General features: G+C 45.0%; 1 protein-coding gene across 3 annotated transcripts in view; it reads left to right on the top strand.

Annotated features, from left to right (window-relative positions):
* The window catches only part of LOC147030779 (SPRY domain-containing protein 3-like), a 246,085-nt gene that overhangs the window by 3,793 nt on the left and 218,673 nt on the right, over nucleotides 1–23,619 (top strand). For 2 of the 3 annotated variants that reach the window (XM_085875181.1, XM_085875180.1), the window contains exons 2-3: nucleotides 1,393–1,483; nucleotides 9,347–9,436. In XM_085875181.1, the coding sequence (XP_085731307.1) occupies nucleotides 1,405–1,483; nucleotides 9,347–9,436 (169 nt within the window). In that variant the 5' untranslated portion in view covers nucleotides 1,393–1,404. The remainder of the gene's footprint in view (nucleotides 1–1,392; nucleotides 1,484–9,346; nucleotides 9,437–23,619) is intronic. The other variant, XM_085875182.1, reaches the window with a different exon arrangement.

The raw sequence follows: 23,619 nt of genomic DNA, 5'->3' as shown, positions 1-23,619 counted from the left end.
TTATGAATAAAATAGAAATGCTTCCAACATGAGCAATGATTTGACCGGGTGCCCCAACACTTACATACATAGTCTCCTTTGTAGATGTCAGTGATGTATATCAGTAGATCTAGATTTTTCATTTCCCACGACTGAAGTCTGCTTCTTCACTGATCTAATTTCATGAATGATTCATTCCGTTTTTTGCCACCATCCAAAATGTTTTTTTTTGTGCATGATTCCAAACCTATATACAGTTTATACACATCGGCAACTCCTCAAGCAATGATCAAAATGCTTTGCACTGTCATACTTTCGCTGTATAATAGTACTGTCACCTTGGTCTCTTTCGTTCAATTGAGACTCGTGTTTTGACACTACCAGCCCTTGAAACTAGTTGTCTGTTTCAAGGCTGACAGGTTGAACGGCTGATGTTTTGCAGGCAGTGAGCTGCATCATTGAGGACATCACTTATTTTAAAAGGGCCAAATTCTAAATTATTCTCCTCACCTGCAGGGGCGCTGCGTCAGCAGCAAAACCGCACCTTCACCAGATGATGAAACCCAGCAGCGAAGTGCTGCACGCATGTGAATGAATGATTACCTGCTAAGCTGGAACAGCGAAATGACCGAGTCATACGAGGCAGTTTCACTGTTGTTCTTGACAGATATCCATCATATCTAGAGACACGGTTGAAATGATTCACATACGATTGTTTATAGAGAACAGTAGAGAACAGTGTACCTTTCTCAAATTAGAGCTCACACTCTTCGTTCACTGAGCTGTAAATACTTGATAAGAATTTGACTCAACCAAGGCATTACACTGGATCTTTATTAACACCCTGAAATAAATTGATCTGAAATGTAAATGTAAATTTAGAATCTAAAAGCTCAAGCATCAAAAGGTTGGGTACACATATTACAGAAGGGGAAGAGGGAGGTGTTGTGAATGATGTACACAGTCACAAAACCGTCATGACCAGAGCATCAGTTGAACTCAGACTTTATGGAACCATATATTCGATAAAGTAACTCGAGTTCATAAAATACATTACCCCGCACAGTCTTGAGAATCAAGGACATAGGTGGGGTCTGCGAGCGGAAAATTTGATTGGTCGTGATGATGTAAAATGCCGTAATTTTTTTTTTTCCAAGTGCAGCTAAACGGGTTTTTGAAAGTGCCAAAAAGGTGAATTGTGTTCTATGGTGTTCAAGTATATAACTCAATTGAAATAAAATAATTTTTAAGGTTGTAGAAAAACTTTTTTTCAGAAGTTTACCACCGTTGCTGCAGTGTCTTATTTAACGTTTCACATTAGTTATTCATGCCTGTTGTTTGTGTCCTTTATGACATCCTCAAAAAGAATAAGTTTCTTGTTGAGAATGATTTTCACTTTTGTTTGACTATCAGACAGGCAGACAAATGGAAAAATATTATCTCGCTGCTCTCTGCACATGTGCGATCGAGACAAGTACCGTGCCAAAGTACATCAAAACTACAGGTTTGTTTTCCAATTCACGTTCAGAATATAACGTTCAATTGGAATTGAGTTGTTCCTCGATCATAAACTGACGTTTGTCGACAGACAGACAGACAGACAGACAGACAAACTTAACCAATTGCTTAACCCCGCTGTTTGTTTCGCGTGTCCGGGGTAATTATTCATGTCTCACCTAAAACTTGTCACCTAAATTTCATGTCTTGTCAGGTCAGGTTCGATCTGTGACCTGCTACAGGTACCATGTAAACCTGTACTAACCTGTTCCATGGTCGGGTTGTCGGCGACTAAACCGTCTCCCCCACCAGGTTTTCTGGTGAGGAGGGTGTTTGGATATGGACACCCAGCAGGATTAAAAACAAAACCTGTCAAAGGGCGGAGGAGCTCCTTGTGAGCCAACGGCCATCCATATCTAGTGCCCAACTGTGTCTGCGGACGTCCTCCTGCAGTTGGGTTACTTCTTATTAGGAGGTTGGTGGCAGGATTTGCACTCCAGCCACCGTAAAACGCTTCATTCCGCAAAACGCAAAAACGCAAAAAAATCTGAAAACCCACTCCGTGGGAGTACCTCCTGTGCAGCTTCCCTTCGCAGGGCAGCTCACCGGATGATGGGATTGGGGCAAAGCCTTCGGGACCCCCAATCTTTGATAGGAGGGAAACCACGGGGTAACATCCCTGGGTCAGATTGCGGGAGAGTGTGTCGGAGTGGTGCTGAGGTGTCGTCCACCAGACGGCGGTCTCCTTGGGTTAACCTGAGGCGGTCCCTTCGGGTGGGTGCCTGGAATGTCCTATCCCTAAGAGAGGATGATCACCTGTCTCTGTTATCATCTGAGCTCAAGCGTTTGGACATCGGGATTGCAGCTCTCTCTGAGGTTCGGAGACCGGATTGCGGCGAGATAATGGTGGGTGGTTACACCTACTATTGGTCTGGTCGCTCTGATGGTTACCATACCCAAGGAGTTGCTGTAGCTGTGTCCAATAAGCTGACCCCAATGATAATTGAGGTAACACCAGTCAACGAGCGTATTATGAGATTAAGGATTCGTCACTCCTTAGGTGTCATTTCCCTGGTCTCTATTTATGCTCCGACTGAGGCGAGTGATCTTACCGTGAAGGATGCATTCTACGCCACACTCGAGTCTGTGGTTGATCAGTGCCCCAGACGAGATACACTTCTAGTCTTGGGGGATTTCAATGCATCGACTGGAACTGATAGGGATGGTTATGAGGTGTGTGTTGGTCCCCATGGGTCAGGAACTATGAACCAGAATAGCACTAAGTTCCTTGACTTTGCAAGAAGTCATGGACTTAGGGTGGCTGGTTCATGGTTTCAGCGCCCGCAAGCTCATCGCTGGACTTGGTATTCCAACGCTGGCGGTGTGGCAAAGGAGATTGACCATGTCCTCATTGACGGTCGTTGGAGGATGATCCAGAACTGCAGGGTCTACCGGAGTGCTCAGTTCCTCAATACTGACCACAGGCTTGTTGTAGCAACTCTAAAGCTGCACCTTAAATCCTGGAGAATGGTACCATCCCAGCCTAGGCTGGATGTTGCCAAGCTCAGGGATGAGAGAGTAGCTGAGGAGTTTGCGAACAGGCTGAGTGGACACTTGGGGGTCTGGGTGCTTTGGGGGTCCTGAAGAGTTGTGGAGCACCTTCAAGACCACCGTCCTTGATGTTGCCGGTGGATGCCTTGGAGTTCACCGCAGGGCAAAGAAGAATTTTGTCTCTCAAGGGACACTGGATACCATTGACCAGAGTCGCAGGGCCAGGCTGAATGGCAGAGCTGAGCTGTTCAGGGAGCTGAGGCGTAAAACTGTACGTGCACTGAGGGTGGACAAGGAGGCCTATGTGCGAGGAATCTGTGAGGGGGTAGAGCATCACCTGTGGACAGGTGATTCTCGTCCCGCTTACAGGGGAATTCGCGCATTACGTTCATCCAAGCCCATCCCTCGGAGCACTGCAGTTCGAGCAGAGAGTGGTAGGCTCTTGACAGAGGAGTCTGAAGTGAAGGCCCGCTGGGCCGGTTACTTTGAGCGGTTGTACCAGGCTGATCCCCCAGCTGTCGAGTTGGACGTCAAGGGTGTTACAATCCCTGTTGCTGACCCTCGAATCAACTGTGGTCCACCATCGCTTGTGGAAACACGGGCTGCGGTGAACCAGTTGAAACGGGGCAAAGCTCCAGGGATCTGTGGCATCCATGCTGAACTTCTCAAGGCTGGTGGAAATGCTGCACTCGCGTCGTTGCATGCAGTTTTGTGCTCTGCCTGGAACACAGGCATCATCCCAACTGACTGGAAGAGGGGCCTTGTTGTCCCTCTCTGGAAAGGGAAGGGTGATCGCCAAGACTGCAACAACTACCGAGGGGTGACGCTGCTCTCAGTGCCGGGCAAGGTCTTTGCTCGGATAATTCTTGATAGGGTTCGCCACCATCTGCTTGAGCACCAGCGTCCAGAGCAGTCAGGCTTTACACCAAAGAGGTCAACGATTGACCGTATCCTTGCTCTTCGTGTCCTCACTGAACGCAGACGAGAGTTTCGGCAGGGGCTGCTTGCAGCCTATGTTGATCTCTGTAAAGCGTTCGATTCAGTGAATCGGGATGTCCTCTGGAGGATTCTTGGTCTTCGTGGGGTGCCACCGAAACTGATCGATCTGATGTCTGAACTCTACTCTGGTACTGAGAGTGCTGTGAAGTGTGGTGGTACCGCCTCTGACTTATTTCCAGTTGTTACTGGAGTTCGTCAGGGATGTGTACTTGCCCCCACACTTTTCAGCACTTGTATGGACTGGATTTTTGGGAGGATGTCGGAGAGATCAAGTTGCGGTGCATCGTTTGGCAATGTCAAGATCTCGGACCTTGATTTTGCAGATGATGCAGTCATCTTTGCGGAGACTTTAGACATCCTCTTGGGGGCCCTCGAGGTGCTGAATGAGGAGTCGGAGCCGTTGGGATTACGGATTTCTTGGGTCAAAACAAAGATCCAGGCTTTCGGTGACATCTTGGATGCTGCTGTCCTGTCTGTGTCTGTTTGTGGTGAGGATGTTGAGGTCGTGGATAGATTCACTTACCTTGGCAGTGATATTCATGTCTCCGCAGGTTGTGAGCCGGAGGTCAATAGACGTCTGGGTCGGGCCTGGGGAGTCATGGATTCACTGGATCATGGGGTGTGGCGCTGCCGGTACCTGTGCGGGAGGACGAAAGTCCGAGTCTTCAGGTCCTTGGTACTTCCAGTCTTGCTCTATGGGTGCGAGACTTGGACTTTGACCAAGGATCTGAGACGGAGACTTAATTCCTTTGGTACCAGGTCTCTTCGGAGAATCCTTGGCTATCGCTGGTCGGATTTTGTGTCCAACGAGCGGTTGCTGAGAGAGACTCGGATGAGATTTGTTACCTGCATAGTCCGTGAGCGTCAGCTGCGGCTGTATGGACATGTGGCTCGTTTTCCTGACGCTGATCCTGCTCACCAGATTCTCTCAGCGAGGGAGTCTCATGAGTGGAGGAGGCCAGTGGGCCGACCACGTGCCTCATGGTTGCAGCAGGTTGACCATCATCTCAAGGAGATGGGGATGGGCCTGGCATCTGCCTGGGGGATGGCCAGACGGAGGCCCCCGGAGTACCGGCGGAAAGTGGACGCAGCGACGCGCTGTTCTGGCACATGCTCCCATACCTGACCTGACCTAAAACTGCCCACGACACTGTGATACCATACTGCTGTAGTCAGTTGTCAGTTGCAGTTATCAGTAGAATGATGGCTATACTTACATTGATCGTTTTTTGGCTTTCTTGATTGAATTTTTGTTACTTCTGAGTTTGTGTGGGGCATCAATTCATGCACTAAACAATAGCTTTATAACCATTTGTTGAATTGTTGGAAATGATCACATCTGAAGCATTCCATATATGAACAGGTGTAATCAGTACGTATCGTGTGGCGATAATAAAAGTTATCAGAAGTGTTCATAAAACATTGTAGTCGAAGAAAAATCCTTTAATGAAGTAAATTTGCAAAAACCATTCTGTTCTATGCAGTTCTGTTCTATTTCTGTATATTGAAGTACATTACACTATCTATGGGCTGACAAGATGGATAGCGTGCTCAAAATTTATTTGTTTAGTCTGTGTATATCATAGGAATATAATAATGTGGCGTGTACTGCCCCCACGTCAACCGTCCAACCACAACCACAACTGCAGCTGGTGCAGAGATCAAACATGGCAGTGATCCCTCCGGAGAGAACCAAATTAAATGAGGATCACGCCCGAGTGATGTTTACCGTGTCACTGTATTCCCACTGTATTCCAAACATGGTCTAAACCATGTCGTTATCAAAGGTAGAATTAACCATGTTAATTTCATCCTCTAAGGGATTCCAAACAAACCCAAATGTGACACGACAAAGATGGCGAGAACCAGATACACAAACACTCTTTGGAATTATAATCTCAACTAATAAAAAGCAATGTGTGTGTGTGTGTGTGTGTGTGTGTGTGTGTGTGTGTGTGTGTGTGTGTGTGTGTGTGTGCAGCCAAAACCATGAAACCTAGCAGCCTGAAACTTTCCATGCATACTAAGAAAACTCCAAGGAAGTGCAAGAGTGAAAATTGGGTGTTTTGGTGAATTACAACACCCCTTTTGAAGATAATTAATGGCCTTATTTAATTACATCCTTCAACAGGCGATCTTCGGCCACCTCCCTCGCTCTCTGGGGTGTTAAGGCATTACCTAGATAACTTCGCTGGGGTCTGAAGCCGCCATATTTTTTCACCTGCTCAACCATACCTTGATTTGGAACAGGCCGCAGTGACTTCTAAACGATAAAGTTGTTGTTTTCACTTTCCTCACTCATATTATCAAATGCCTGTTCATCATCTCTACGAATCACTGTATACTTCGCTTTTGTAAGTGCTCTAGTTTTCAAATTAGGAGCTTGGAGCGATTTCATGCATTATATGATACTATTTTCCACGATCTACTCTCACGGGCGAATTAAAAGTATATCATCGAAATATTATTTCGGTTTTGAAGATCGGGTGTCTTCCAGACGAAATAAGTGTCAAAATCTGTTGTCAAATCTGATAATTTAAAGAAATAACGAGTTTTATAACTAAGCCGATATACCTATTTACTTTAAGCAAGCAAGGCTGTGTTCCCTCCTTCTCCAGACATACACAAGAAAATGTGAAATTTCCAAAGCATTAAACTTATCTTTTTCTACTGTTTGGAGAATTATATTGAGGGAACAAAACATTTAGGAACGTTCCAAAATTAACCAGCTTCATTGAGCGACATGATTTAATGCATTCACTGCTTGACCTCGTGCCCTATCCCCCAGAGGGACTGTCGATCCATAACGTTTGCCAGATCTGTGTCTATATTTTCGGTGGTTTTGTGAGGTGCTCTACGGGGAATCAAAGCAAATCTGGTAAATAAAATAAACTAACGTTTTAAAAAAAGTTATAACATTTGTGCCGACCCTTAACCGATGTACCATGTGACGCGTGCACAGATGAGCAGGCAAAATGGCAGATTTTCTGCAATGTTTACTACCTCCTCCACCAAAGGTGAAGGAGGTTATGTTTTCCCATGCAGTGCAGCACCCTCCTCCCACACCTCTCTCACTCTCCCCTCCTCCCTCTCTCTCTGTCTCTGGACATATCTGGACGGTGGTTATGTCTGGACGGTGTTTGTCTCCGGCCGTGTCTGGATGGTGTTTATGTCCGGACAGAAGTTTGTCTCCGGACGTGTCCAAGTGGTGTTTGTCTCCAGCCAGCTTGGCTCCAGATGCATCCGGGTAGTGTTTATCTCTGGACACGTCCAGGTGATAATTAACGCTCCACGACATGTCTGCTTTCCCTTCCTCTCACCTCACACTGTCTTTCCTTCCCCCACTCCTCAATCCCCCACCCTCCTCACTCCCCTCCCTCCTCTATCCTCTCTCCCCGCTCTCTCTCCCCCACCTCTCTCTCCCTCTGCCCCCCTCTTTTTCTCCCTCCCCCCATTTGTATTCCCATCCGCGAAGCGACTGGTGGTATTTGATCGTAATTTAATAAAGCACACGGGATGACACAACAGTCATGGAAGTCCTAATACAAGACAACACTGAGAGAACACATTATGCTTAAACACACAGCAAATATTATACCCATACCCTCGGTGCCAACAATGGCCGACCACCCCACTCTCGCACTCTCAAGAGGAACCATACAAGTGTGAGACAATCGAAAGCTGGGACTTTATGAGGCCTGGCAGCTGGTTTAACAAGTGGCACAGAGCAGAGGCAGGATGAGTGGCACTGAGCAGATGACAAGGTGAGCGGCGAGCGAAAAAAAGAGAAGTGAATGTCCAGAGAGACAGAGAGATACATTGAGCTACATTCTTGACAACGCTCTGGTTCGGTGTATTTTATATCTTCATCCCCAGCTGGCCCCACCTTTTCTCCTAATGCAGACCACAGATCAGCTGATGCCCCACAAGACAACGAGCACTTGCAACCTACGTGATAGCAGCACCAGGCCGTCAATCAATGCCTTATGGGTCTACCGAACTTGCAGCTAATCATGGCTCTGCACTGTAAGAGATCCCTACTCTTTTTTGCCAGCATCGAAGGACAACAAAAAGGCCTGTTATGGCCCACACGGTTCTTTGCATTCTAATGTCATCTGAACTTACCTGGCTTCACCTGGTTCCAGACATGAGGGAACAGAAAACACAACACCTTACCCTCTCTATCCATTATTTTGGACAGCGTTGTCACACCGGCAACACAGAAATGGACAACTGACCCTTACACACGTACTTAATACAGTCCGATACACAAAACATAAACGATGCAAACTATTTCCCCCTACCTCATAAATATAACAATATTATGAACCAATTATGTCGCCATTCTGATGCTTTGCATATATTCCGTCATGTTGTTGTCATTCAGCAAATAATATTTCGTCTTTTTAGAGGGTATGTTAAGCCGGTTTTCTTGTCTGCAAGCACTTGCTTAGGGGGGAATTTAAAGATCTCGAAAGAAAGAAGTACTTGCTTTTTGAAAACTTCAATGCAAGAGGAGGCCATGAGGTCCATCAAAGCATGTGCCATTGCAGTATCCTCCCCCCCCCCCCCTTTGGACAGCTGCAGGTTATTATTACGACCCCAACATCAAGCACAGACAGGATCAACAATCACCAATTGAAAATATGCCATTTTAATGAATGTTTATTTGATGGAAAATTAAACTTCCTCGTGTGTTCACTGACCTGGTCGACTGGGATACCTGGGTTGGAGTGTTGTGACTCAAACCGCTTGAAGTTTTGTTTCACGGTAGAGATAGCAAAACGGTTTGATCTCTCCCGAAAAGTTTCAGTGTGTTGTTCCTTGAATCCTTTCGTTTTTAATCAAGAAAAATATCTAAATGAGTTCCCTTGCATTTTTTTTAAAGAGTGAATATGACATTGGAAAAAAAAAATTTTTCTCTGTGTTTAACAATTCAAATTGACTTCTGGTAGAGGTTTTCTATTAATGGCATTCTCGGAAAAATGTTGTGATGGACAAATATATAAATACTATAATTATCTTTGGAGGAGGAGTGTGGTGAGGGTTGGGAGGAGGAGGAGTGGGTGAGTGTCATACAACATATTGGAGAGTGTAAACAATGTTTGCTTGCATCTGCTATTATTTACATAACAGTGGTCTTGCCATGCGGCTGCAATGTTTAATTTTGATGTTGTATTGGTCTTGTTGCCCATTTTAGAACCCACGCTCATATCTTGTGTCTAACGTTTATGGCATGACTCCATGAGTCTGAGCACATGCCATATATGGTCGATGTAATACGGACTCCTGAACTATTTCTTTAAATCCATTCTTTCAGGTGTCTGGACATGTTTGGGGAAATGGAGACCTGCAACGAATCTTCTGACTCTTCCAGGTGCCGGTTTGTGGCACATTTGGATCAACCAAGGTATGACAGAGGGGGGTGGTCCTTAGTAAAATGTCATGTCTGTCACCAGCTTTGAGAGATGAGGTCGAAGCAGAAGAGAGGAATTGAGTGATGATGCTGGAAAAGACAAGAAGGCTAGTAGAGGGGCAGCAATCAAGGGAGAGCAGTTGGAGTAGATTGATAGTTGGTGGAACATTGTGGAGCCGGTCGTCATTGGTGTTTTATGGTGAGCGAGTCATTGCCACGAGGCAGCGATTCCTGATCCCCAAACTTCAGTCGGGCTGTATATCTTGCATTGAGTTTCATTGTGGGTCTGGTTGTAGGTCATGCCATGTTCGATGTGTGCTGCCCCTTCCTCTCCCTCTTCTTTTGGTGAACACTTATGACTGACCACCCATTGGGTATGTACCTGTTGTGGAGCTTCCTCCTTTGAGGTCCCATTGTGCCTCAGGAATGATACGTTGCCATGTTCCTGAGGGGCTCAATCTGCACTTGGTCTTAATTTTTTTTGAAAATATGACTTCTTTTTCAAGGAACTTCAACACAGGAGGAGGCCAGTAGGCCTATCAAAGTCTGCCCTGTTATTACCAACTTATGGTTGTTTATATGTGCTCTATCCTTTTAAAATGGTGAGCATCAAGCAAGGAAGCAGCACGTACCATGTTTAGAGTCTTTGGTATGACTTGGCCAGGGTTCCAACTGCCGACCTCCCAGATTTACCAATCTCCAGAAACCATTACGCCACCGAGACTGGTTCAGATCGGCTGTTGCGATGCCAAACAGGCTGAAGGCTCTTTTTAAAAGTGCATATCAACCTGAGGTGCACACCACCATCAGCTTGGCCAGCGATGGGTTTTTGCAATGTGACGACACAATGGAACGTACAAAGAGTGGTTGGCAGAGGGATTGATTTTTGCTTGCATTTGCGTTTCACATTCACGGTATGTTGTAGTTACAGTGGCGAAAGGCTGTAACAGCTGTGGTGAGGAAGGCAAGATGGATGCAGGAGATGATGTTGATGGATAAGAATGTAAAATGTGGAATAGAATGGCCAATGTTTGTTTTTTTTTTGACCAAGGCTGGTCTTCATCTAGATTCAACGGCCTTCCCGAGGGACTAAGTTGCCTCACGAAAAAAAACAAAAAACCAAAAAGACATGGTCTTCACAAAAATCAGACAGATTCAGTGCAAACTGCAACACAGTTACCCAAACCCTCACACTCCCTTTACGTACGCGAAGATTCTTCTTTGCATCGGGAGACATTTCTGTGACTCGTCGTGCCGTGAAAGAAACTCACTTCAAAAGATGGACACCAACTGGATCCCTTATTTCCCCTCAAAGTGGTTTGTGATTGTGCGTCTGTCTACGTGTTGAGGTTGTCTGCAGAATTTAGAAACATGCTGGAGCAAAATGTCTATCTCGTCGATGCCTCAATTGCAAATGTTCATTCATTCAACCCATACCTCACGCTCTGGATCACCTGGATAATCCACTTTGCACCACAACACTCTTTCACCTCCATGTTTTAAAATGTGTACCCCATTTGCTTCAGTCGGATCTAGATTTTCAATTGATTTCTCGTAGTTTTTGCAAAATAGGAATTTGAACACCCCATTTATGTGGACTTCATTATTCCCAGGCTGACTGGATGGCACAGAGGTGTGCACCCTCAACTTTAAGCTGTTAACCTGGGTTTGAATCCTGACCCAGCTTTTAAATGACATCCCGTTGTTTCATAAGCAAGGTGATTCATCAAAGTGTGTGCCGTCCCTCGGACGGACATTGAACTGGGTGTCCCATCTGCCAGCATGAGTTGGTGGATGCTAAACATCCTACATGATGGTGTCCTTCGCGAATAGTAGCCGAGCCATCGCTGGCACCCTAAATAAGTTGCAAATTCCTGCCCTAATGCTGTTGGCAGAGGGATGCCAAACCATCCAGAATCCATCCATTGGGACCATACTCTGTGCAGAGCGTTGGTGCTGCCTAAGCAGTCTCCTTGGCTATTGGGCACAATCCTGGACGGCTCGCCACTCCGACACAGGATACCAGCAAGCTGACAATCATTTTGCCGACCTCGGAATGATGACAGGCAGTCAACCCCACCTGGTATTAATTCAACAACAGAGTGGGATTTGAACTCAGGATCCTCGGGTCCCAAGCCCACCACCCTAACCATTAAGCCAACACCAGGCATACCCAGTATGACCCTTCCCAATAAACTGCTTCAGTTCATTAAAGTTCATCTCGACCTGAAGTGACAAGACCATTAGCTTGGCCAGATATGTGTTTGTAACACAATGTAGGGTCCATCAGTCAGTCATTATTCCCAACTTGTCTTGGATGCCAGATGAACATTTTTATTCCCTGTCATGACCTGAGCTTGTTTATTTTGTGGAAATATTTTCCATGCTCTATCCCCCTCCCAAACCCACAAGTGTCTGCAGGGTTAATGTGGTGCACCATCAACCTCTTTATGGTCCATACATCCATTGGGACCATATTCTGTGCAGAGGGTCGGTGCTGCCAAAGCAGTCTCCTGGGCTATTGGGCATAATCCTGGACAGTTCGCCACTCCGACAAAGGAGTGGCTCAATCATACCAGCAAGATGGTACTCATTCTGCCGACCTCAGAAGGATGACAGGCTGAGTCAACCCCACCTGGTAAACTACCTGCATCTAGGATCACTGCTCACCTCTATTGATTTGTTTGTCTTTTTCCCATCTGTGAAACCAACTTCCACATCCTCTTCAATCTCATTCTTCCCTCCAAGTCTTCAAGACAGCTGTTCACTACCATCTCAGATCATCCCCCATCCAGGACCATGATTTTGTCTACCCCCTTTAACCTCCCCAAACCCACCTCTTTCAAAATTTCCAGTTTCTCCTTCCTGAGTTTGCTTCTTTTTTTTTTGTATACCTTGTCGAGGCCCGAATGAGAGCTAACACACAATGCACAGCAAGGGGGGCATGAGACAAGAGGGGTGGGAGTGGGAAGGACAAAACAGTGTGAAACAGAGACATGAGGAGATCTGTGGAAGGGAGAGGGATGAGGAGGGGAACATGGGGAATACAAGATGAACATTACAGGGACTTTCAGGAAGGAAGCAGGGAATTTGAAAGAGGTGGGTTTGGGGTGGATTAACGGGGGTAGAAAAGATCGAGGATTTGGATGGGAGACAATAAGAGGTGGTGGTGAACAGCTGTTTTGAAGGCCTGGAGGGAAGAATAGGATTGAACAGAGTGAGGGAGTTTATTTCAAAGGCGGGGAAAAAGAGGAATGAAAGAGTGAAGGTTAGCGAAAGAGTGAAGGTTAGCAGTGATTCGTGATTTTGGTAGTTTTACCAGAAGGGGGTTGTTGACTTACCTTGAATGCCCTGCAGAAATATGGTGGGGACAAATCGCAGACAGAGCAGGGGGGGGCGAGACCAGAGAGGAGACGGTAGAAGACAGAAAGACCACCGACATGCCTGCGGTGAGAGAGTGAGAAGCCCAAAGACTCAGCCTCATTGCGGGAGATGCCAATGATCTGAAATGCCTTGGTTTCCACAGCGAGAAGCCGAGAAAGGTGAGAGGCAGGAGCACCAGCCCAGAGGGGAGAGCAGTACTCCATCAGGATGTGGACAAAAGCTTTGTATGTGGTCAGGAGCTTAGGTGGGCCTAGGAAGGACTTTGCACGATGGAGGATGTCCAGTTGGTGACTGGCTTTGGAGGCCAGGTTGAAAATGTGGCTTTCCCAGGAAAGATCATGGCAGATAATAAGACGCAGAAGCTTGAATGAAAGGACTTCTTCCAGAGGATTGTTGAGAAAGTCGATGGGGGGGGTGGGGGGTTCAAAACCTTCCTTTCAAAGAGACAAAGCGAGAGTGTGAGATTTGTCCGGATTGAAACACATGTTCCACGTGTTGGACGAGTTTGTGATTTTACCCAGATCTGCAGTGAGCGAAGAAGCTGCTGCTTGCCAGTCTGAGGAATGACAGACGGTACGGTAGAGGGTGGAGTCATCAGCAAAGAGAGAAAGAGGATTTTCCATAAAGTTGGAGAGACTTTTTTTCTGTATGGTATCCATCTTGTTCATCCCCTGTGTCCTCCACATCAGAGGTGTCCTTTGCGAAGAGTAGGCGAGCAATCGCCGGCACCCGAGCAAAATTCCAAATTCCTGCCCCGACTTCCTGTATTGGCGTGGAAACCCATTCAGAATTGTCACCCAAGCTAAAGAAGATTCCTCGGCAGAACCGACACTCTGAGTAGAACATGGTTCATGATCTGATCTGTCATAACTCGTTTGACAACGGTATGTGCATGACCAAGCGTGATATACTCAGTCAGGAACCTTGCTAGTAAGGATGACTGACTCCAAAAATCAGAACGATTCCATCAGAACAATCGGAATGGCTGTGCCTGGATGGGTTTGAGGGTTGTGGAGTAGTGGATGAGACCCAAATCCTATTCAGGTTCCTCCTGATGACTCCATCTTTGCTTAATATTTCTTCGGGTTCCTTCTTGGTCTTCTGTTGGATTCATCAAAGCACTTGAATGAACAAAACACATTTCTGTCATCGATTGACAAAAATGCACTTTCTTCCTACAAGAGCATTCCATCCATCTCATCCAGTGGGACCATACTCAATGCAGAGCGTTGGTGCTGCCTCAGCAGTCTCCTTGGCTATTGGGCACAATCCTGGACGGGTCGCCACTCCGACAGTACAATAGCAATCATCATTACATTTTTCTTCAAACTGTGATGATGTGCAATGCTACTATCTTTTTATTTGTCTTATGCAAACCAGGCATGCATGGAGAATGTTCGCTCAACCCCTCAAGTCATTTCATTACAGTCCACATATTGCAGCTACAAGTTGTAAACCCTCCATGTGGTTTGCAGTTTTCTTGTGTGTCGAACTGCAATCGATCACGAATGGACCACGGTTCTATCCGCACCTCGGTGGAGACCTTTATTGTGCACTTCATGTCCATGTGAATGCAAAAGCAAACACTTGCAATTTCCCACCGTTTAGTGTTGTGAGTCTGTGATGCTGGAAAAGCTAACAGAGGCAAGCTGTGACAATATTCGGTTACACGAGCACACACGTCACATCATCACTTCAACATTTAGAGGCTGATGTTGGTGGAAACGAAAGAAGCTGGTAATGCTCTGGTCTCGCTATTAATAGGTCCCTATCGTGCCTTTTTCCTGGCAACCTGGGAGGCAGTAAATAACCGATGGAGTGTTTTGCATCATGCACGCTTCGGGCTTCAAGTGGCTTTGGAAAATGTTAAGAATTGGCTGAATGAACATAACAAAATGGGCACCCTTCGATAAAATACTGTTTGAGGCAACCAAATGTTTTCATGGATTTCACCCTGAACTCTGCCTGTCTGTTGGGGGTGTGAAACGTTTGCATCACCAAGTGGTCCTAGCAAAGACAGAGGGCAGAAAACACTTTGGGTTGAACTTGATATGGGAAAGGTAAGTCTTTCCAAAAAGGAACAATTGAAGATGAGGGAAAATCTTGTGGTGCAATCGTGATCATGGAGGCTGGAAGGATGGCCCAGCTAAAGGTACGCACACCTGTAAGCTATCTCACCTGGGTAGGAATCTCCACCCAGCTATAAACTTATCCTAGTGTTTCACAGGAGTGGCACAGCGGCATTGCATCAGCGGCACAGCCGCCACCTCGACCCTTGCCAATCGATTGCTTCGGCAGCACTGATGCTCTGTAACAGAGTATGGTACATCAGAATCAGAAAGGGCTTGTGGAATAGAGGTCTCATTGTGATAATAATGGTCGGAGGGACAATGAATGAGGTGATGGTGGAGGCTCGTGCTGTTGACAGAGCATTGCGCGATATTCACGACAATTCGTGATCGTCTTCATCGCTAAGAATCAATCATGGACAGGTCACCATTCAGTCACCCGATGTGAAAATTTTTCCGCTGGGGAATTAAACCCAACACCTGCAATGAAGGTAATGCAGCAAGACCTTTTCCACTCCAGTATCAAGTTACTTCACAAGAGATGAGAGGTGATTGAAAATGCTGAAAACATTTATGACAAAAGAAGCATTATGATTTGATTTTTTTCAGGTGCAAACCTTCAGCCAATTAAGGGAGAGAGAGAGAGAGAGAGAGAGAGAGAGAGAGAGAGAGAGAGAGAGAGAGAGAGAGAGAGAGAGAGAGAGAGAGAGAGAGAGAGAGAGAGAGAGAGAGAGAGAGAGAGAGAGAGAGAGAGAGAGAGAGAGAGAGAGAGAGAGAGAGAGAGAGAGAGAGAGAGAGAGAGAGAGAGAGAGAGAGAGAGAGAGAGAGAGAGAGAGAGAGAGAGAGAGAGAGAGAGAGAGAGAGAGAGAGAGAGAGAGAGAGAGAGAGAGAGAGAGAGAGAGAGAGAGAGAGAGAGAGAGAGAGAGAGAGAGAGAGAGAGAGAGAGAGAGAGAGAGAGAGAGAGAGAGAGAGAGAGAGAGAGAGAGAGAGAGAGAGAGAGAGAGAGAGAGAGAGAGAGAGAGAGAGAGAGAGAGAGAGAGAGAGAGAGAGAGAGAGAGAGAGAGAGAGAGAGAGAGAGAGAGAGAGAGAGAGAGAGAGAGAGAGAGAGAGAGAGAGAGAGAGAGAGAGAGAGAGAGAGAGAGAGAGAGAGAGAGAGAGAGAGAGAGAGAGAGAGAGAGAGAGAGAGAGAGAGAGAGAGAGAGAGAGAGAGAGAGAGAGAGAGAGAGAGAGAGAGAGAGAGAGAGAGAGAGAGAGAGAGAGAGAGAGAGAGAGAGAGAGAGAGAGAGAGAGAGAGAGAGAGAGAGAGAGAGAGAGAGAGAGAGAGAGAGAGAGAGAGAGAGAGAGAGAGAGAGAGATTTGTCACCAAGTTATATGACTTCTTGTGTAACCATAATTCTGGATGGAAAACTGTTGGTTGCAATGCAGTTTTCATTATGGACTTACAGTCAATGGATAAGAAAATTGCAGAACACATTTCAAAGTCAGTTTGATCACCATTAGTCTGCACGATGACAATCACATGGTGTTGCATCAATATCGCAAAATGACATAGCGTGATCATATTTGGCACCAATTCTTTATGACAGCTAAACAAATTTGAATCGAATTGCAGATGCATCTTGACAAAGTAGACAAACACTTTCCAAAGATGCTCAGTTGGAGTTTTACTTGCAAACCTAATAGATTGATTCCGGGCCTAGCTAGACTTAGCTCTGAGGAGCGGCTGAAGGAGACAGGGCTTTATACACTTGAAAGGAGGTGGTTACGAGGAGATCTGATTGAGATGTTTAAGACAATGAAAGTTTTCTTTAAAATAAGTGCAGATGAATTATTCAACAAAGTAGACAGTGATAGGACCAAGGGCCGTAGCCTGAGAGTCGAGAAGACGAGAGTTAAGACGGTAGCAAGGCAGGGGTCTTCAACTCAAAGAACAGTTAATGCATGGAATGGTCTCCCTGGAAAGGTAGTGGCAGTAGAAACAGTTGACAACTTTAAATTAGAATTACATTGGTACCTGGAAGTTATGGAGATAGAGGGGTATGGGGATGTTGGCAGGACTTTTAGGTAGCTTGAGCATTGATGGGTGATTGTGTGCATGTGTACGGAGTGCTGTTGGTGGAGGCTTGTCAAGGGCTGTTGTGTGGTTGATGTTGTGTGGTTTTTAACCAAGCTCATGCCCCCTCCCTCCCTTTAGGGGAAGAAAAAAAAAACTTCAAAGAAATAAATAAATACAAAAACCCACAAAAACACTCTAAAAATAATAATAAATTTTGCATTTTCTTCTTTGGATCTTGTGTTGATAAATTAGTGTGGTGTTGGTGTCGTGCAGGCATGATGGGCAGAATGGCCTCCACCTGTGTCCGATATCCTTGTAAACCCGAGTGCAGAGAAAAGATGTGGGGAAATCCATGCACCACTCTTCAAACGGGTTCTGCACCATGTAATCCAAATTGATGGCGGCAATGTCATCCCCGTCATCAAGGGCCATCTGTATGCAGTATTACACATGCCAACATGTCAAGCAGCGTTTCTCAAGAGGTCACCTCAAAGTTGTCCCACAATTAAGAGAAACTGCCACATGTGTCAATGGGCATTGAGCTGGCATAATGAACCAACAAAACAAGCAGCCACTGGAACTTTAGGCTCGTTGTCAAGCACTTGGAACCACACCCTCAAAATGACCTTGATGGAGTTAGCTTGATGCCTGTCCTTATGGATGGCATCCCAGCCGACAGTCTCCATGAATCTCCAACCAGTTAAACTCTCATCCTCTGGCAAATAAAGGCTCCAAACCCACTCAATCTGCACTTGGCACTTTGCTAGTTTGTTTCTCTGCAATGTACTCCACATTACCTCTCAAATGACAAATACAACTTGTAAAAAGGAAAAATTTGGATCTTGTAAAACCTGTAAGCAAAATCCTATCACAAAAATCCTATCCAATCCAATCCTATCCAAAATCCTATCACAAAACCTGAAAGCAAAATCATATCACAATCCTTCCTTAAATTTTATATTTCACGAAACACTAAATATTTTTTTTATAGGATGTGAACACTTTGCTGGTATTTTAAGTCATGATCATCATCACGGTTCCTTGCGGGGAAAAACATTGAAACTGGTGATTCCATGATGTCGGTGGAAATCAATTGTATTACATTGTGATGCCGAATGATGTTTTATTTTTTTTTCTGGTCAGCACATTCGATTGTATAATAATATACGCACCATCAATCCCTGAGGGCACCCGGTTGCGGACCTAAAGCTCTTCGGGGCAAAAATGTTTGGAACCCTGAGAATAACCTGTTCTTCTCTTTCATATTGTTGGATGTGCCACTGAATGACACACCGAGGGAACAACATTTTAACAAACTTCCACAGAGCATTGTGTGCCATAACTGTAACAGTAGACGTATGCTATTCAATGCAGTTGATTTTCCTTTCGACTAACATGAGTTAAGATGATACAAATTAGTGAATTTTTCTTGTTTGTCCCAGTGTGTCCTTGTACGTAAAAATTCATGTCATGCGACAAAACCTGTAAGTCATATGACAAAGACAATTCAATAACTATTTAAATACGCGAGAAGCACCAGCTCCCTACGGAAGCCGTCAAGGGGGTCATGTTATTATATTTATGCCTATTTTACTCCAAGGGGTCCTAGGATTACACACTCAAAAAATGGTTGCGATCGGTTCAGCCGTTTTTGCGGTACCTGGGAACAGACAGACGGACAGACGGTGAATGATCGCAAGATGACACAGGTGGACAGCTCTTGGGGAATGCATGGCTTTCGGAATAACGTACGGATGTGAAACAAGGAGCTGATACTCCAGGTATCCCGCCTTTTGGGTGGCATGAGGAATATATATCTGTAATATTTAAGCTAAATGTTCAACAGTTTTTAAAAATATCACGTGCAAAAGCCACTTAACTGAGATGGTTGCCATGACAACATAATTCAGCCAATCACAGCCATGATCCAATCAGGTTGAGATAATGTCATGAGGAATAGATATCTGTAATCTGAAAGCTAAATATTCAACGGTTTTTGAAATATCGCGTACACGTGGAGAGATGATCGGTCGGTCAGACTGTCGGACGGAGATCATTTTATTGTCGGAGGGGCGGGTGACAATGAGGTCTTTTGCGCTTGCACTGTGTGTGTAAGCCTGGTGTCGGCTTCATAGTTAGGGTGGTGGGCTTAGGATCCTAGGGTCTTGAGTTCAAATCCTGCTCAGCTGTTGAATTAATACCAGGTGGGGTTAACTCGGCCTGTCATCCTTCCGAGGTTTGCCAAATGAGTGCCAGCTTGCTGGTATACTGTGTCGGAGTGGCAACCCGTCTAGGATTGTGCCCAATAGCCATGGAGACTGCTTAGGCAGCACCAACGCTCTGCACAGAGTATGGTCTCATTGGATGGATGGGTGTGGGTGGTGACAGTAGCTCAGTTAGGCTCTCCAGGCACTTTTAACCTGCCATCGTTACTGCAAAATCTGTGATTCAAATTGTCTTTTAAACATAATTTTTAGCATTTAGACAAAAGAGTGGAAATTTCAAAATGGTTAACCATAATTGTTCTGTTCCTGAATGCAAATTGGACTCGTGGAAACATGGGAGCACAGTGCGAGAAATATGCTTGATTGAGAGTTGATGGGTTCGTACCATTTCCTGTTAGTACAGCCAAGCATCGACAGTGGATATAAAACGCACACACATACACACACACACGCGCACGCACACACTGTCAATTCAACTTTTACCAATAGATGCAAAAATGAAGAATAATTTATCTTGTGGCCCTGAAACCAATCAAACAACATATTTATAACAGTCGTCAAAGCTCCCGTTGAGCCCCCACCCCTCCCAACATTATTAATCTAATATATCAAGCTCTTTCTAACCACTGATTCACCGACTCACTGACTCATTTTAAGGATCAGTAACTTCCGGGTAATATAGAAAGCTGAATTTTTTTTCGTGCCGATGGACATTGAAGCCGGAACCCTGAGTATTATGCAATCGTGATCATGAGAGTGGAAATGGTTGCCATTTCCTGTGTGCCTTGACACCTTTTTGAAAAATCGGGTCCTGGGTCCCAAGGGGAAATCAGGTCCCCTTGACACCTTTTTGAAAAGGTGTCAAAAAAATCACCTTTCAAAGACCATCTCAACAGGGAACACTGGGAAAAAAAATCACGGAATTGTCGGACAACATCCATAAATTAAAATATGTGTAAGCATATCCTGCAAGTAGTAAATAAAGATACGTTGTATATGCACAAGCCCAAGCTATGGTATATCCTTGCCATCGGTGTTCAGACAAACATAATCCAGACACACAGTCCTTTCACTGGAAGCGATCCATCGGGGGTTGTGTAACACAGGGGAAAATCCAGGAATTGGGTAGGGGGGGTTTTCCAAATAACAGAAAATCTTTGTCATATGACCCTGATTCCTGTGTGCGAATTAAAGATCTGACAGCCAGCTCTTTTGTTTAAAGACATGCCTGGGCTGTCTTTAACATGCATTGCTTAACAGACTGAGCATAAACTGAAATCTTGTTTTTTGTAACTGTGAGCTGTTAGTGGTTTATTGTTTATTCGGTACTGTATTGATACAGTTTTTCTGAGGCTTCTGGCCTTTTTTGTGGCACACTTTCGTGGGAGAAGGAGTTCTGGGTGACCAGGGAACCCCTGGGTTTGCCACTGTAATGGTAAATTTTTTTTGTTGGGAGGGGGTGGGGGTTTCCGGGCAACCAGGAAACCCCCCTTGATTTGCCACTGTAACACGTGCCCCTCCACTTCACTTCCAACGACGCACCTGGTCGAGAGTTTGCAGGATGAGCAGCTGCCCGTTCGGTGAGCTGAGAAAGTTCTTCAAGTCTTTTGTTGTGGAGAGCCATAGCCCTTTCTCTCAGGTACTTTTTCAAGTATCTTTCAGAAGCATGGTGAGTAACAATACATATCCTGAACACATAAAACATTTAATTCGGTAGTGGTGAAAATGGTGGTTAAAGGAATTGGTGGATTTGGTACCTTGGCCTTTGAAGTGAAGATGGAGTTCAAGAACTGCATTTTCTTGAGTAGTGTCCCACATGACTCCTTCCTTTAAGTGAGAAGGAATGGAAGGGAAAATGTGTACCAGACACAGACCAGACCAGCTCCCTCCCACCTTTGAAGGATGGTGAAAGGCTGGAGAATTGGGATCTCAGGTGAGCATGAAGTTGGGTCTTCGGCTCTTCGTAGGATAGATACACAATGGTCCCAAGCAAGCTGGGTGGAGGTTGCCCTCCGTAGGGTTTACCTTCAAGGAGGAGAATGCAAGTTGTTTTCTTGCTTTGGCTTCACCACACACATCAATGTAGCAGAATCGCGACAATGGACAGAAAGGTTGAAAGCAGTATGGAAGGAACTTAACGTTTGTGGAGAAATTAGTCCATTGTAGAAGAAATTTGGCAGAAGCATTCAAAATGATGTGATGATGGACCAGTTCACTGGAGGGCATGGATATTAGGCCAGAGCAATGATCTTTAGCAAATTGCTGTCCGAGTCTGTGCCTCGGAGGTTCTCTTGAATAACTGCTAAAGAGATGCCCATTTTTAAAAATACCTAGTCAGAAGAGCCTTGAGCAGCTGAGGAAGAACAGGACAAGTTTAAGGAAAAGTCTTGTCATAACATGGCCCAGTCATGAATGGTTGTCATTTGAAGAGATATGTGTTGGAAAAAAAACAGACTCAGTAAGTCCAATTGTTTCAGATGTGCTGAAGTATGTGAACCAACACCAAGCCAGATGGCATGGTGGCAATTAAAGTCTTAACAGCTTAGGAAGAACAAACGCAGGTGAGCAGAGAGAAGAGTGTCAATATTTTTGGGGAAAGCCTCAAATATGGAGTCATCAGAGTTGGAAGGATGGTAGACCATACAAAGAAACAATACATTGTTATGGAGAGGCACACAAAACCAAATGTACCCCATGAGGTCAGGGCCACCAGTGAAGGGTACAGGTTGTAAGGAAGGGAGGAACAAACATTCAAAGGATCACCACCACCAGTGAGAGAATCAGGCTTGTCAGAGATCAGAGAAGAGGAGACAATAACCAGGAGTCCCACAGAAGAGCGCCTGGGGCATCAAGTGAAAGACATGTTCCCGTGAGACATACAATATCTCGGTTAGCTTCAGCAGCCTTTTTGGGCAGATCTGTGAAGTTAGAGCATTAACCACTAATAGTGATGGGCCAGAGATAGAGGAAAGCACACACAGGAGAATACTGGCAGAGGGGAGTAGGGGGCTGGTGATCAGTGCCATCTGAGCATGGATGAACAGAACAGGAACAGTTTAAAAAAAAAAAAAAACAAGCTGGCCCTCACTGCTGGTCTGATCACATTTCTCTAAACCCAGTACCCATACTGGAACTCATGCAAAGAAATTTGTCAGAGGGCACAAGCAACTGTGGAAAAAAATAAACCAGCACAAAACACCACTCAAAACTTTCTATCTATTAACTCCAATTCACTTTTATATTTGTTTGAGCAGATTCCACGAGGCCACAGTCTAAAATAATGGGATGGGCTCAGAGTGCAGGAACGTAGCAGGTGAATCTAGGTAAATTGGCAGGAAGTACGTTTGGTGAAGAGTTCTATCATTGAAATACCTTGTGGAGATATTTATCCATTGCCACCCTCCTTAGCAGCCAGAAGGTTTGAGAGAGAGTAAGTTGAATTCCATTGAATATGTGAGCACAATTTTTGTAGGTAAACAAATCTCTTTTCCATATGATGGTGTTCCTTGCATACTTCATCATTGTGAGTTGCTGGGGGGGGGGGCTCTGAGCAGATTATGTAGCAAAAGCAGCAAAAAGGACACTGGTTTGAATTTCCGTACAGCTTAATTACAGTACAGACAGTCTTAGCAATAGCTCCAACTTCAGGAAACGGGTCTATTTGAGTTGGTGGCTTTTGTAGTCAGCAAGAATGGATCGACATCGGACCCAATGCTGGATTTGAATTGGCAGGTATTAGAATTAGCGAGTCGATTGTACCATCTGGTGAAAACAGATCACGTGATGCTGTTAAATCATCTCATACATCAGTTTGTCCTATTCTTTTAAACGACTCATTTTTGGCATGATATATTGTATAGCTTAATCTACAGTAATAATGAATAAGCATTTAATGGTAAAACTGTCTTTGGAAATGCATTGTTCTGTGGGATTGCTTGTGGCTACTCATTCCTTGAGGCAACTTCGTATAAATCAAAATAAGCTTTCAGAGTAAGTTCCGATAACATTGTCCTAGGTTTTGAAATTTTCATGTCATCCTTGGAAGTGGCAGCCCCAAGACAGAGTTCTATTCAGTTTGTGCCTGCCTTGGAACAGTTATTGATGCTTAATCAGCATTAAGTGCTCAGTTGTCCAATCAGTGATACTTCCTGATTAGCACTTTCTCTAACTGTCGAGAAGCTTATCTGGAAGGTTGAAAAAAAAGTTGACATTCCAGACAGATATTGCTCTGAAGTATAACAGCTCCTGCTATGAACTATTCTGTGAGCTGAATGTAAATATGTCATGGATGCATATAGTACTGACATGACTTACATGTGTGTATTGTACCACAAACAGCAGGATGAGAAAAGCTGGAAATGTTTGCCCTTCACAGGCAACTCAAAATACAAGTTGTTCAGTCACAATCAACAAGTGTTTTTGATGGTGGAGAGAAGTCAGGTA

The sequence above is a fragment of the Eptatretus burgeri genome, chromosome 3 (assembly GCF_056783735.1).
Source record: "Eptatretus burgeri isolate ZD-2024b chromosome 3, Ebu_testis_v1, whole genome shotgun sequence".
NCBI classification, from domain to species: Eukaryota; Metazoa; Chordata; class Myxini; order Myxiniformes; family Myxinidae; genus Eptatretus; species Eptatretus burgeri.
This window is presented reverse-complemented; position numbering and strand designations above follow the sequence as displayed.